This window comes from Panthera leo, chromosome D4 (assembly GCF_018350215.1).
Source record: "Panthera leo isolate Ple1 chromosome D4, P.leo_Ple1_pat1.1, whole genome shotgun sequence".
Classification (NCBI taxonomy): domain Eukaryota; kingdom Metazoa; phylum Chordata; class Mammalia; order Carnivora; family Felidae; genus Panthera; species Panthera leo.
Window position 1 is genome coordinate 63,415,166 of NC_056691.1, and position 15,568 is coordinate 63,430,733.

Below are 15,568 nucleotides of genomic sequence, written 5' to 3' on the forward strand. Positions count from 1 at the left end.
AATAACGATAAAAATGCCTGCCTAACAGGGTTGTAGTGAGAACCAATGAATTAATGTCCCCAGTACAGCTTTTGTCACATAGTAAAAAAACAGAACATGCTAGTTCCCTAGTTCCCCATTTTCCTCTTTGCTTCCTTTAAATCTTTGTTCTATGACTATCTTCTCAGTGAGATATAATATGAGGTTAAAAAGGAAGATATGACTCAGATTGGCACAGGGATTATAGGCAGGCTCTGGAGAAGCAAGATTTCAGCTGGGAATTTATAATGAGAAGGCATTAGCTGGTAAATGCCAGGCGTAAGACTTTTGGGGAAGGAGGATGTAATAGCATGTGCTGAGATTCCAAGGCACAGAAGCCACTGGTGTATCTCTATCTCAAATGGCCACTGTGGTGGGGCTGTAATGAGCCAGGGGAAAGTGGCATGAGACGAGGCTGAAGCTGTAGGCAGGATCAAGTCCCACAGGGCACTGTAGGCCATGTTCTGCATTTCAGATTGTTCCCTAATTAACACGGGAGGCCAATGCAGGCTTCTAAGTTGAAGAGTGATCTGCCACATGGAGAATAAATTGGAGAAAGGCAGACATGAAAACAGACATCAGTTAGGAGGCTTTTGCAGTGGCCCAGATGAGGGATGATGGCTTGAACTAGAGCCATGACAGCAAAGATGGCAATAAACGGGCATACTTGAGACATATTTTATAGAAGGAAAAAATATGGCTTGTTGATGGATACGGAAGGTGAGATGTGGGAGGCATTAAGGATCCTTGGCAGTTTCTGGAATGGACAGAAGCGCCATTACCCAAGATGTGAAGCACAGGAGGAAAAGCAGATTTAGGAGAGAAGATCAAGGGTTCAGTTTTTGACAAGTTAAATGTGAGATGCCTGTAGGATATCCAAGTGGGGATGTCAAACGGGAAGGTAGACATATGGTTCTGGAGCTCAGAAGAGTCTGTGTAGAAATACAAATTTGGGAGTTGTTGACAAATAGAGGCTATATGAATCCATTATTGTTGTTGGCTATAGTTTTTTTTTTTTTTTTTTTTTTGGAAATGTCTGGCTGACCTTGTACTGATTTATTTGGCTTCTCTTTTAAATACCTGAACCCATGGTTCTTGTTATATCTTTTAGTCTCCTATCTTAATTATCCACTTTGATGGTTTCTTTCCCATTACATTGTAAAAGCAGAGCACTGCAATAGAAAGATGTAGATTCTATTTGTTTGCCTTGGGCAAATCACTTAGGACCTTTGGGTATTAGTTTCCATCTGTAAAAGAAAGGTATTGGCTGTTTTCAGTTTAAAAAATCTATGATCCAGTATTGAAGAATTACTGGGTAAAGTATGTCTATTTTTGTAAACCCACAAAGGATTCATCTTTGGACTATCGGGAAAATAGCTTTGATTGGATCTTGAAGGACAGTCTGAAGTCCACATCGTGACCAACAATTAACACTTAAACTGAACACTGTTTTGTTTTTATGTTTATTTTTGAGAGAGAGAGAGAGAGAGAGAGAGAGAATGGGGGAAGAACAGAGAGAGAGGGAGACACAGAATCTGAAACAGGCTCCAGGCTCTGAGCTGTCAGCACAGAGCCTGATGCAGGGCACGAACTCACGGACCGCGAGATCATGACCTGAGCCGAAGTCGGACGCTCAACCGACTGAGCCACCCAGATGCCCCTAAACCAAACATAGTTAATGAGAATCTCAGATACTATTGCTGTAATTTGAACAGCATTTCTTCTGCACTTGAGAATATTGCATAGAGAAGAAAATGGAAATTCAGACATTTACTCATCAAAATAGCATCACATTCAAATATAAGACAAACTTGTGTTATTGCAAATTCCTATAGGAATGGGCACTCTTCAAGTGAAGGTAGGAGTCATTCAAATATCATGGTGAGTTCTAGTAGATGTAATGGCCTGGTTTGTACCACAAGACACATGTAACAGTGCATTTCGTCACATCCTTCAAAGTAAGGCTTTATGAAGCATCAACATTATCAGCACTTTTTCCCTTACCTCAGTGACAGCAAAGCTTCTCTTTCCACAGGGAACCACCTTGTACCATTTGTCATGCAGCACATCCATGAACCCATGAGACTTGTACTGACTGATTAGCTCGGATATATTGGAAGTCAGTGGAGAGTTGGGTGGAAGACCAATGCCATATCCTAGAAGAAAATATAATCTCAGATCAGCTTTTCGCCTGAGAGGTGCCTAAGAGGTTGCCACCACAATTGTGTGATGTTGCCATCAGACCTGGTAACAAGGGTAGGGTGAGCTTTCACTATCTTTCCTTCAAAGGACTCAGAGATGTCCAAGGTATGATTACCTTGGATCTGCTGCCTTTCTGAGAAGGAGAGGAGACTGGAAAGGAGAGGAATGGGCTGCACACTGTGTTCTAGCGGCACATTGTATTCCAAGGCCTTCTGCCCCTCCCTTCAAGGTAATTTTTTTTAATGTTTATTTATTTTTGAGAGAGAGAACAGGAGAGGGGCAAAGAGAGAGGGAGACACAGAATCCAAAGCAGGATCCAGGCTCTGAGCTGTCAGAGCCTGACGTGGGGCTCGAACTCACGAACTGTGAGATCATGACCTGAGACGAAGTCAGACGTTTAACTGACTGAGCCACTCAGGCACCCCTACCCTTCAAGGTAATTTTGAGAAGCTATCTTTGAGGCCTTTACCAGGGCTAGGATTCCCTATCCACCTCTCCTAAACCCCTCCTCTGAACCTTGAACACACAAAACTGGATTAATTACTATCTCTTGTTTATGGCATTTTCTTATCATTGGTCACTTTTGTTAGTTTATTAATAATGAGACCATGTAAGCATAGAATATAGCATGAGCATTGAAACATCCACAAAAACATGTCAAAAAAAAAAAAAAAGAGAGAGAGAGAGAGAGAGTCTGGTAATACCAAGTGTTGGAGAAGATGTAGGTCAGTAAAATGTAGGTCACTTACATGTTGCTTCTGTAAATACAAACTGATATAACCATTTTGGAAAATAGTTTGCTATTATTTTGTATAGTTAAACATTTACATGCTCTAACATGAGCAATTTTAAGTACATTCCTAAAGAGCTCCTCCACAACCACATGGGAATATGTACCAGAATGTTCCTAGAGGCACTGTATGTAATAGCAAAAACTGAAAACAACCCAAATGTTTTTAAAAAATATTTATTTATTTTTGAGACAGAGGCAGAGTGCTCAAGATGGGGAGAGGAGCAGAGAGACAGAGGGAGCCAGAGGATAGATGTGGGGCTCCAACTCACAAACAGTGAGATCATGACCTGAAGGGAAGTCAGACACCTAACCAACTGAGCCACTCAGGTGCCCCCCAAATTTTCTTTGACAAGAGAATGAGTAAATAAATTGTGGAATGTTTACACAATTGTAGTATTGTACAGTGTGAAACATATAAACTAGAACTACATGGGATAATATGGATGATTTCTAGCAATACTGAATAAGAAAGATCAGTCCCAGAAGATTCCAGCATGATTCCATTGTGTAAATGTAAACACATTCACAACAAAACAGTCTATTTTAGGAATTCGTATGTATGTGGCAAAAGTATAGTTAGAAGAAAATCAAGGAAATGATAAGCCAAATATCCAGGACAGTGGTTATTTAAGGCAAGAGAGGCAGGGGGAAAGACTAAGGAGGAGCAAAAAGGTGGATGTAATGTGTTGTCAGAGTTTTATTTATCAGCATGGACTCTGTATTCTCACTCTGTGCGGCTTTACTTCCCTTCCAAACTATTAATTCACTGTTCTTTTCTTTGATGAACCATGTGAAAAAGCTAATTAACTACATTTTGTCTTTAACTATTGGACAGCATGGTCAAAAAAAGATGTTTTGCCCTCAGGATGATTGAGGAAGATAAATTAAAGGTACAGCTAGCTCTTTTTTCACCGATAAAGACTAAAATGCTGTCAAGAATTCAAAGATGCTTCATGAAAACAAACGCTCGCTATAATTATTCCATCCTACAATTTATTTCCAAGGACATTAGCTTTTGTTGTTGTTTTTTTATTGTGGATACACAAATCCTTTTTTAAAAAAATGAGGCTTGAGATACGTTTATAACCAATAAAAGACAAAAAAAAAATAATGCAGAAAAAATTTTTGAGTTTTAAAGAGCTGTATGGTGTTTTTCCCCTGATAATTTTGTTTGTTCCCTAACAATGGCAAGTCAAGGAAATGATGACAATGTCAAGAGCATGATTAGAATTTTCCATCCAAAAAGCTATTTTGAGTGCCTACTTTGTGCCTAGTAGTTTTGGTTTGAAAGCAAGACTGACAAGAAAAGACTTTAAATAGGCAGCCTGTTCTTCTGCTGATGTTATCATTAAATAACATTTTTTATAATAGGTAACTATAAGGAAGTAAGCAGTTTTCTTTAGAAACTTTTATTATAATGAATGCAATTGACAACTCAGTCGTACATTCACTCATTCAGCCCTTATTTACATGTCAGACACAATAACGGTCAAGTGTCTAATAACATTCAATGACTGACTGACTCATGCAATCTTTCATTCACTCATTCATTCACTGAACAAATATTTGAGTGAATAAGCACTGTGTTCAGTGGTCAGGATTCAGCAGTGAGCAAGGCAGATATAGTCCCTGCGGTCATTGAGTATGTACCTTAACAGGGAGATAGTTTTCACTGCACCATGTAATGATTACACCATTACAAGTGAGATAAACGCCATGAGAGAGAACTGGGGCATATACAACATATAGCAGGAGGAATTGGAACTGTCTGGTAGAAATGGCTTGATGGTCAGGGCAAGTAGGCCAGATTTGCCGAATATTACTGTATTTTCCCTGAGGCAGTAATTTTCCATGACAATTTCTAATGTGAATTGAGAGATGACTATATACCATGTTCTCTAATAAACTTTTTACGTACCTTACCCCATTTTGCACTTCATGCACTAGATGAATACTGTAGACTATGGTATACAGTTCAGTAAAATCACTCTGGAATTTAGTAACAAGAACTAGAACATATTAAGCCCTACTGTGTACCAGATAATATTCCATATGTGTCTAGCCCTTATATGAACTTACGGCACAATACGTATTACTTAGAGACTTAAAGATTGAGTAAGTAAACTGCCCGAGGTCACAGAGCTCATAGTTGTCAAAGCTAGCATTTGAAAGTAGGTCTGTTTGAGTCCAAAACCAATGCTCTTTCCATTGTGTCCAGGACAGCATGTGAGCAAGACAAGAGAATACATGGCTTATTTCCTCTTCAACACAGGCCCTATCACTATAGTCATATTGATGTCAACTCCCCAAACCAGACAATTCAGTAAAAAAACACAATCATCTAAACTGGTGGTTTGTTTTTAGCAGACACAAGTATATATTATTCATAAGCAGATTTTGTTTATAAACTTTTCAATAAATTGTGTAAATATAGCATAAGCACAGCCCTAATAGGTATGTGATTGTACCTATATGAGGGAATTAATTAGCAAGGACACTCCCTGACTATATTGTTTCTCCTAAAAATCTTCTCAAAGCCAACAACTGCAGCCTAGGTTAGTGTAATAATGGCAGAACTGTTTTCAGTTCTCATTTGATAAGCATTTGTTGCACACCTATTCATCTGTTCATTAATTCCACAAACGTGTTGAATGCTTATTCTGTGCCGGATATTCTGCCAAGGGCTGTGGAGACTTCCAAGTTAAGTCAGACACTAATTCTATCCTCATGAAGCTCATGGTGGTAAGGGGGAGAGGAGACAGACATAAATAAGTACATAATGTGGTAGAAAGTTATAGGACTTTTCTGGAAGACAAGGTAGATGATGCATAAATTCAACAAGGTAAAATATAAAAACCAGATGCGATGAGGAGGATGGATGAAACTCTATGGAGTTCAGAGGAATGCGATCTTGCTACCAGATGAGAAGGGTAAGAGGAGGCATCTTAGACTGATTCTTGATAGTGGCATTTGGGGTAGATGAAACAAAATACATGATGTAAAATTTAAAAAGCTGAAATTAATACTTACGATGAATCTACATATTTTAAGAATAGTTTTTTGGCACTACAACAGAAGTATTAAAAACGCCTTGGGGAAAAAGCTATGTTGAATTTGCAGAGAGACATTTATAAAAAATTATTACATAGGAAATAATAAATATTAAATCACCCTATTCCATCATGTCAATTTGCAATTGACTGCTAAAAATAGATTACTGTCCTTTTTAATTTTCTATTTTAATATGTATATTGAGTATTGGCATTTAAATGATTATTGGCATTAATCATAATTATGAACCAATTAAAACAAACTATGCATACAGAACAAAGGGAGAAATAGGAAAAAAGTTAGTGGTGATTAGAAGAGGTGTTTGTTAAAAGACATAAAAATCCACTTTATTCAGAAACATAAAATAGTAAAACCTTGAAGGTTTCATTTCTGTCCTTCTTTTTATCAGTTGCTTTTCAAATTTGATTGTGTTCATTGGTCAAAGAATTCTGATTTTTAAATTGCTGACTCAACCTAGCAGCCTGAGTTGCTTTCATTATCATTAGAAACGTGGCTTTGCAATAAAGACGAGGTTGACTATTTTGTGGTTGATGGATGAAGCAAAATGGAATCCTTCAACCCTAAAGATGAAGGCATCAGGCACCCTGGAAATTGGATACAGCTTAATAGCCCAAGAGAACAATTTTCAGATCTTTTCCCCATGGATAAATCAGCTTTACTCAGCTAAGAGTAGTAGAAATATATTTTGGCTAGCAAATGTATAGTTAGAAATCCATAGACTAAAAGAATCTTCCTGAAATATAGTTGGGAAATAGGTATTTTGAAAATGAGATCTTAGATAGGGTTAAAAAGACTTCAGGAAGAAAGGTTAATTCATTTTTGCTGTCTGTCCTTGGAATACTGTATTTAGCTACGCTGGGGCAATGGCCATTGAGAACACATTGTAATAGCCCCAGGTATAAGGAAGACTCTAAAAATAGGTTTCTCTTACCCCCAGAACATCAAAGTGGAGAGAGAAGTGTGTGGGAGAAGTTGAGATATGTGAAGGCTATCTATCCGGAATAATTTTATAGGGAATTGGTCTCAATCTATGAATTCAATATACCGGATGATAATAATTTATTGGGCACTATTTGCTTGTCCATGCTTTACCTGTATTATTTTACTTAACCTTCACAATAGCCCCACTCTAGATGTACTATTCATAAACCCATCATGCAGATGAGGAGCCTGGAGAACAGATGAAATGACCAAACCAATGGGGCACAGTTAGTAACAGCAGCTCTGCTCTAACCCAAGCGCTCAGACTCCGGCACTGTATTACGTATCAGCGGAAAGCAAGTAAAGGAACAAACTCAAAAACAGGCAAAGGTCTTTGGCAGAAAGGTCACAAATCATTACTGTGCGGTTCCATTACTCTTTCTTCTCATTTGACCTTTATTGTCAGCTAACTCCAACGCATAAATTTGGGACATGTATTCATTTATCTCAACACTTTCTTCTTTTCCAGAGCACACTATATGTCTTTGTGTCCCTGATGTGTGGTATTTAATATGACGAAAGGCTTTCCACATGCTTCTGAATTCTTAATAGTTTTGGTTTGCTGTGCTGAGTCCTCAGGAAAAGGTTTCAAAATCAAAGTGAACCCACTGGCTCACATTTGCCTCAGTTTTACCTTTTAAGCCTAAATAAATGCAGAATGGTGAAGCTGGGAGGGGGAATCAGTAGTCACAAGCAGTTGGTGTGATATCAATACTATATAAAGTGAAGGTACATTCAACATGAAGCAATCCAAGGACTGTTTTCCCTCTTAAGTTCTCAAAGCCATTTAAGCACTTGGGAAAGTAGGTGCAGACTCTAAGGATCCTTTGATGAACTACATCAGTAAGTGAATTAAGTACTTATTTCAGATTTAACCTAATGAGTTACATCATAGGTAATACATCGTCTATTACATACCTGCTATAACACAGTTGATACAGATACATATATATAAAACATTTCTGTAAGCTAAAAGGGTATTGGTCATAAATTGCTTTCATGACATTTTAATATAACTATAAGGTCTGATTAATTAATAAGTCCACATCTTTATAAGTTCAAGAAACATATATGTTCTTAAAGCATATAATATTTTTTAAAATTGCATTGAGAGAAATATTCCCTAAAAAGTTAGGAGATTAATTTTTTTTTAAAGCAGCAATCAAGACTTTTACTAGTATCTTGATCACACCATTTTTTGTAACTTAGAAGTAGCCTCCCTTTGTGTTTTACCAAGTTCTGTTTGTAAGCTGTGAACTTGTTGGCAGGGGCAGTACTGAATTAAATTTTCTGATTTGCACCTCATCCAGACTAAACCAGCAATGTTTTTTTTTTTTTCCTTTTAAAATAAACCAACAATGATGAGAATGTTTTCTATTCAAATCTGTAGTCTTTCTGTTCTCTTGCAGAGAGAGCTCTTCATGCGCCATTTTGTCCTCATCCCCTTTGAAAACAATGTGGTATGTGCAGATGATGGGAACTGTAAGACACTAAGTCTCAGGAGCACAGATGGAAATGTAAACAGGAAACCAGTGGGGAGTTAATTGTGTGGCATCTGGCACTGGGGTCTAGCAGAGGCAAAAAGCCATCTCACCACTGTCTTTTGACAAGATAGGGTTGCACCCTGAAGACAAAGGTGGAGAATGGAGTCCCTCATTCTTATGCCCGCTACAAATGATTCATTGTTAGTAGCTGCTAAAGGCAGAAGGGACCTCAATTACCCAGTGCATCTAGGACAGAAAAAAAAAATCTAACATCCCTTCCATATCCCCAGATGCCACAAAAAATGGGATTTTTTTCCATTGTTACGTCAAAATGGGTTTATATAATAAATGTTCTTTTGGTTTCTTGCTTTTCTTTTTCTTTTTTTCTTTTCTTTTCTTTTCTTTTTTTTTTTTTTTTCAGACTTTGCTATTTCAGATTGTAGTTTTAAGAGAAGACAACTACCACTAAATCTCTCTCTTCTTGAGTTCTATCCCTGGTTCAGGTGGAGGTCATTTTGCTTGGAGAAAAGATTGATTTCTCTTAGGAGAAGCTTGAAGAAACAGCATCAGCTCTTACATTCTCATTCATCACAAAAACAAAGACTGAAGTAAAAAATTTGCTGATACGTTTAGGGAAGACAGAAACCAACTGTGGCTGGGAAATTGGAATCAGAATAGTTTTGATACACTAGTTAACATATAGGAAAGAAGAGTTTTCTGGAAATAGAGCTTGTGCACCCCCATGGGACTGTTTCAAGTCAAAGTGTTTTCTGACAAGTGAGCATGGCGGTCTTGAGAGCCAGCCTGTACTGTCAGAGAAGGGAAGCTGGGAATTGGGAGATGTGAAATTTGCTGGTTCAAACTATCAGCTCCATGTATCAACTGCTGTCCAGAATGAAAGGAGAGACTGACAAAGCAATCCTTCTTTGGTTCTGAAGTTTGACTGATTGGTTGATCACGTTGGGAGCCAAAATTTGCTGCCAGTGGGGAGAAAGGCAAACCTGAGGTCCCAAACAAGGTTTTGTTTAGGACTCTTAAAGGTTCCTAAGGTACAGAAGGAGATTTCTTTTTCTATTGTTTTCCCAGCTAGTGGAAAAGCATGTGTTTAGGAACCAGGAGGTTTAGACGATTATTCCAGGATAATCATCTAATTGTGTGATTATGTAAAAATGATGTAATGTCCCTGGATTTTCTTGTGGATAAAACAAGTAGATTAGAGTAAATCAACACTGAGGTCCTTCCAGTTGTAGAATGCAATCATTCTAGTTTTGTGCCGGATTCATTAAAGGATTTGGTCATAAGAAAAAACAGGTTAAATGAAAATTGTTACACTGTCAGCTTGCCACCCCTCTCAGATAATCTGAAGCAACATCATTTGGGTAACAGCAATGTTTTTTGTTGTTGTTTTTTTAGTAATTGGGCGAATAAATTTTTGTGGGGTAGGTGAAAAATAAATTCCTAAGTTCAGCAACTTAATAGCTAAGTACTTATGAGCTGAAAATGAAAACAAGGGAAGATGAATAGCATTTTGCCTCTGACTTTTGCGTTTCTGACTTGCGAGGTTGGCAAACTGAGCACATCCTGTGTTAAAGGGAATCGAGAGTGACTGGCTAATACCTTCTATAGCAAATGGCTTCCCCACTGTTAGAAGTTTGCAGTCAGCATCTATTGACACTTCATAATCCAGAAGGGCTTTGTCCATGATGAAGGCGTCTAGTTTCTCTGGATCATTCCTATATTTAAGACCAAGAGAAGAAAAGAGAAAAATGATTCATTAATGGACAGAAAGGTTGACAGCTGGTTTTTGTTTAGGGGACAGAAACCTGGACACAAAGGGCAGCCCAATCTAGGTAGCTGCTGACTCAGCCTGTTGACAACTCCCTGACCCGTAGAGAACAGAGCAGGGGAAACAGATACTCTTCTAAGACAGCATGACATCTTTCCAATGGTTTATCTACCATTTCCTTTTATTACTACTAAATCCAACAACAAAGCCAGAGCGACTGTGAATTAAAGGGAAAGGTTCATTTCTCTCTCTTTTTTAAATTAATTTATTTACTTTGAGAAAGAGAGAGAGCACAAGCAGGGGAGGGGAAGAGAGAGAAAGAGGGAGAAAGAATCCCTAGCAGGCTCTGCACTGTTAGCGTGGAGCCTTACACAGGACTCGAACTCATGAACCTTGAGACCATGAGCTGAGCCAAAACTAAGAGCTGGACTCTTAACTGACTGACCACCCAGGTGCCCCACGGTTCATTTCTCTTACATTAACTGAATGACTCCTTTGTGTGAGACATGGTATTTATTATTCTCTGCACCCTATATCACTCATAATGACTCTGAAGTGGTTGGTATTATCCCATTCTAGCAGATGACAAGGCTCAGAGAGTCAAAGTCCAGGTTGCATGCAGGTTGATCCAGGTTACATAGCTAGCAAGTGTTGGAACCAGGTGGTCTCATTGATCAATATATGGAAAATTTTATTTCTTTCTGTTATGATCACTATCATATTCTTCAGAGATCAGACATCATTTCATATTTAGGAATACATATTAAGGAAATACAAATATGAGATCTGGCACTCCTAGGGAAAAGATGGTTGAGGTCTCTTTAAAGCCCATGAGCTAGCATTCAATAAATAGGGAGGGGAAGCACAGGTAATAGATCTCAGTGATCTGCTTTATTAATATATCTCCAGAGAATCACGTTTCACTCCCATCCTAGGAGGTGGTTCAGGCAAGAATCATTTAAGGTAGGTGTCCCTGGCCTGTACCAGTGAATCAGACGTGGACTGGGCTCAAGACGCCAACAGATACCTTGTGCATTCTTCATGTGTTCTCCCCATTTTTTGAATGTAGGCACAGAGATGGTGCAGAGGAAGAGGAAGATGTTTGAGCATTGGATGAGTTCCCATTTAGAAAGGAGGCAAGGAAGGAGGAGTTTCCAAAGTAACTATTTACAGTGTATGCAATGACTCTTGTTTTCAGTCACCTCAAATCCTTTTTGGAAAGTTATAGGACATACATCCATTTGAGAAAGGCTTTCCGACCCTCAGGGCTGTCCAACCATTTTGGCAAAGAGAACAACCCTTCTCTATTCCATCTGGGCTCATCATTCCTCTCTTAGAGCCAAAGATGAGTCTATTGGAATTCGGTATAGTGGAGTGGCCTCAAACTCAGAATAGAACATGGCTAGGGCCCATCAAAAATCTAAAAGCAAAAGACACCCATAGACCCCTCTAAGATTCATCAGTGGGAAGGAAGTACATATTTACATGGACACAGAGTAAACAGATCAACTTCCCTTCTTAATGCCAATGACCACTGCTTCCTCTTTTTACTCTTCCAGGAAGTGAACAGCTTATTCAAAATGCATTCCCTTTTCCAGGGGTATTGGATTTAAGTCGCAATGAGGACTGTCTTTAACATTAACCAAAATAAAAAAACATCTCTCAGCTCCACAGCTGTGGGAAGCTTCAGGAAGGGTTGAGGATGTGAACTGTCTCCTAGGAGCTGATGATGAGGAACCTTAATGGAATCTTGGCAATAAAATAAAAATCAAGCTGAAAGATGTTTCTCCAATAAAAGTTTTACTGCCACAGAAACAGAATGTACCTTGGGAGCTACACAGCAACAAGTTACCATTTACCAACACTCTGCAAATATTTGAGGTAGCAATAACAATAGAAAAAAATTGGGGTTCAGTTTTTCTAACCAGTAATTGCTGAGGTCCAGTCTCAGTGGTATCCTTAAATAATTACTCTTGATTTTGGACTGCAAAGTGGAGTTAGTTATGACAGGTGTCTATGGCACAGGAAGGCAAGAAGCAATTAGCTCACAGACTCCCATGGGGCCCTGAATCACTGTGAGGATGTGGCTGGGTGTGATCCAGGTATAAGCAGCTTCTAGACTGGCTGAATCATCCTTACAGTTGGCAGGGCCCTTGGTTGTTTTTCCCATTATAGAATCCTGCTGTCTTTTTGAGAGTTCACTTAATAATACCCACACCACAAAATAATACATACACGACAATAATACATATACTATAGGTGACTCTAGAGGTTGTGTTCTGCAGGTCAGGGCTCTGGGATATTGGGGTGGGGGCGGTAATACAAGGACTGTGATTTCTTGGAGTCGTGGCCGAGAGCATACCCAGTGACTGGGCCAAAAGTGGAGAGAGAAGCCCAAAGATAAGGAGTCAGAGGGCATTAATGGTAAATTCTGCCTGTATAACAATTTCACCTACCTCCATCGGCGAACCACCTGGGGGGGGAGCTTATTAAAATGCAGTTTCTGAGATGGGATCTGACTGTCTGCATTTCTCACAAACTCCTAAGTGCTAACTGGAACATGGATGTTGCTGGAACATGGACTATTCTTTGAATATCAAGGACCTGCTTTTCTGTTATGGTTCCTAGACTGGCCTGCAGCAGTGATTGGATTCTAGGCACCTGGTTCTAATCCAGACTCTGCCACTTGCTAGTTAGATTACCATGGACAAGTTGCTTCTTTAAGGTCTCAGTGTCTTCATCTGTGCCTGCTTTTCATTTATTTATTTATTTATTTATTTATTCATTCATTCATTCATTTAACATCCAAATTAGTTAGCATATAGTGCAACAATGATTTGCTATATATAATCTATATATATATAGATTATATTATATATAATTATATACATTATCTATATATAATATAGATATATTATATATAGATTATTATATATATATAGCTATATATAATCTATGAGTAGATTCCTTAATGCCCCTTACCCATTTAGCCCATCCCCCACCCACCCCCTCCAGTAACCCTCTGTTTGTGCTCTATTTAACAGTCTCTTATGTTCTGTCCCCCTCCCTGTTTTTATATTATTTTTGCTTCCTTTATGTTCATCTGTTTTGTATCTTAAAGTCCTCATATGAGTGAAGTCATATGATATTTATCTTTCTCTGATTGACTAATTTCACTTAGCATAATACCCTCTAGTTCCATCCACGTAGTTGCAAATGGCAAGATTTCATTCTTTTTTTTTTTAAATTTTTTTAATGTCTTTTTATTTATTTTTTGAAGGAGAGAGAGACAGACCATGAGCAGGGGAGGAGCAGAGAGAGAGGGAGACACAGAATTAGGAGCAGGCTCTAAGCTCTATGCTGTCAGCATGGAGCCCAACACGGGGCTCGAACCCACAAAACTGTGAGATCATGACCTGAGCTGAAGTCGGATGCTCAACTGACTGAGCCACCCAGGTGCCCCAAGATTTCATTCTTTTTGATTGCCAAGTAATACTCCATTGTATATATATACCACATCTTCTTTATCTATTCATCCATTGATGGACATTTGGTCTCTTTCCATACTTTGGATATTGTTGACAGCGCTGCTATAAACATTGGGGTGTATGTACCCCTTCGAAACAGGACCTGTATCCCTTGGATAAATACCTAGTAGTGCAACTGTGGGGTCGTAGGGTAGTTCTATTTTTAGTTTTTTGAGAAACCTCCATACTGTTTTCCAGAGTGGCTGTACCAGCTTGCATTCCCACCAGCAGTGCAAAAGAGATCCTCTTTCTCCACATTTTTGCAACATCTGTTGTTGCCTGAGTTGTTAACGTTAGCCATTTTGACAGGTATGAGGTGGCATCTCATTGTGGTTTCGATTTGTATTTCCGTGACGATGAGTGATGTTGAGCATTTTTTCATGTGTCAGTTGTGTACCTGCTTTTCTAACGAGTTCATCTCTCCAGACTAGAGTGGAGACAACTCTGAGCACCAGGGCCTTCTCAGGTGAAGCTTCCAGAATAAATGAATAGCTTGAGTCAAGTGGACCTGGGGACTGCCACAGTAGTGGCTCATCTTGCTCTTTCACACTGCCAAAAGAGCCCAGTTTGTCAGATTACTACCTAGCTGGGAGCCACTGCCATCTCCCTGACATCTTACTCTCTCAGCCATGAATTTGCTTGAAGTACAGAAGAGTACTGAAGAAGGGCTGGAAGGCAAAGGAGCACTACACTCTGTGTTACAGATGGACTCTAACATTTTAGTGTTCTTGCAAAACTGATAGTGCCATTTCCTAGTGCTTACACACCCTACAGAATGTTATAAATCTGAGAACCTAAGGCTTCCTCTCTAGACTCTGTAAAATGTCTGTAAGTAGTTTTAGGGGCCTGTCACCAGAGTTCTTGAGAAACATAAAGCCCTTATGTCCCATGAAGCTATTTATTTATTTCTCTTCTTTTTTTAAAAAATTAATTTATTCTGGGGGGGGGGGGGAGAAAGAGAGAGAATGAGCAGGGGAGGGGCAGAGGATCTGAGGTGGGCTCTGCACTGACAGCAGAAAGCCTGATGTGGGGCTTGAACTCACAAACTCTAAGATCATGACCTGAGCTAAAGTCAGATGCTTAATTGACTGAGCCACCCAGGTGCCCCTATTTCCCTTCTTCCTTAAAAGAGAATTTGAAGTGGCAAGTCCTTTCATCCATTGGGAGGATTACTGTGGTTGACCATAGATAAACCAGTTTCCTGGGCAGCACAATTTTAGGGGTGGGAGGCTTGAATGTATGTCATTGTCCTGAGACCATCAGGCACAAGGGAGATGGGACTGCTCACCCTCATGCTGTGGTGCCTATCAGGAGCCATTCATCCCCTTCTCCCAGGCAGACTACATGAGCGAATCCCTAACTGCACCATCCTCCTTTGCATTCAGCTTCGTTGAATTACAGGCTCTGATAATCTGCCATGGCAATGTGATTGCTCTTGATTGCTTCTCATAAATTCTGATGAGAAGAATGCAGGCATGGGAATCATTGCCTTTTATCTTATTTCCTTTCTACAGGAAATCTCGAAGATAAATTCCATTTCCTTATGGCCAAAGGAGACAGTCCATGGGCTTAGAGATTCACCGTGCAGGAAAGGGTTGCCTTGGGACACTTTATCCTCTGGCCACATTCCCTGACTGTTTGATCATTTCAGCACCATTGTTTCCTCGGTGATGTCAAGCCAACATTTACTTCCCCCACCATCTGC

At 39.3% G+C, this 15,568-nt stretch overlaps 1 protein-coding gene across 1 annotated transcript in view; it reads right to left on the minus strand.

Moving 5' to 3' along the window:
• The window catches only part of GRIN3A (glutamate ionotropic receptor NMDA type subunit 3A), a 170,052-nt gene that overhangs the window by 40,439 nt on the left and 114,045 nt on the right, over positions 1-15,568 (minus strand). Inside the window, exons 5-6 of the mRNA XM_042912479.1 lie at positions 10,168-10,283; positions 2,023-2,174 (exon numbers count right to left, since the gene is read on the minus strand). Of these exons, the coding sequence (XP_042768413.1) occupies positions 2,023-2,174; positions 10,168-10,283 (268 nt within the window). The remainder of the gene's footprint in view (positions 1-2,022; positions 2,175-10,167; positions 10,284-15,568) is intronic.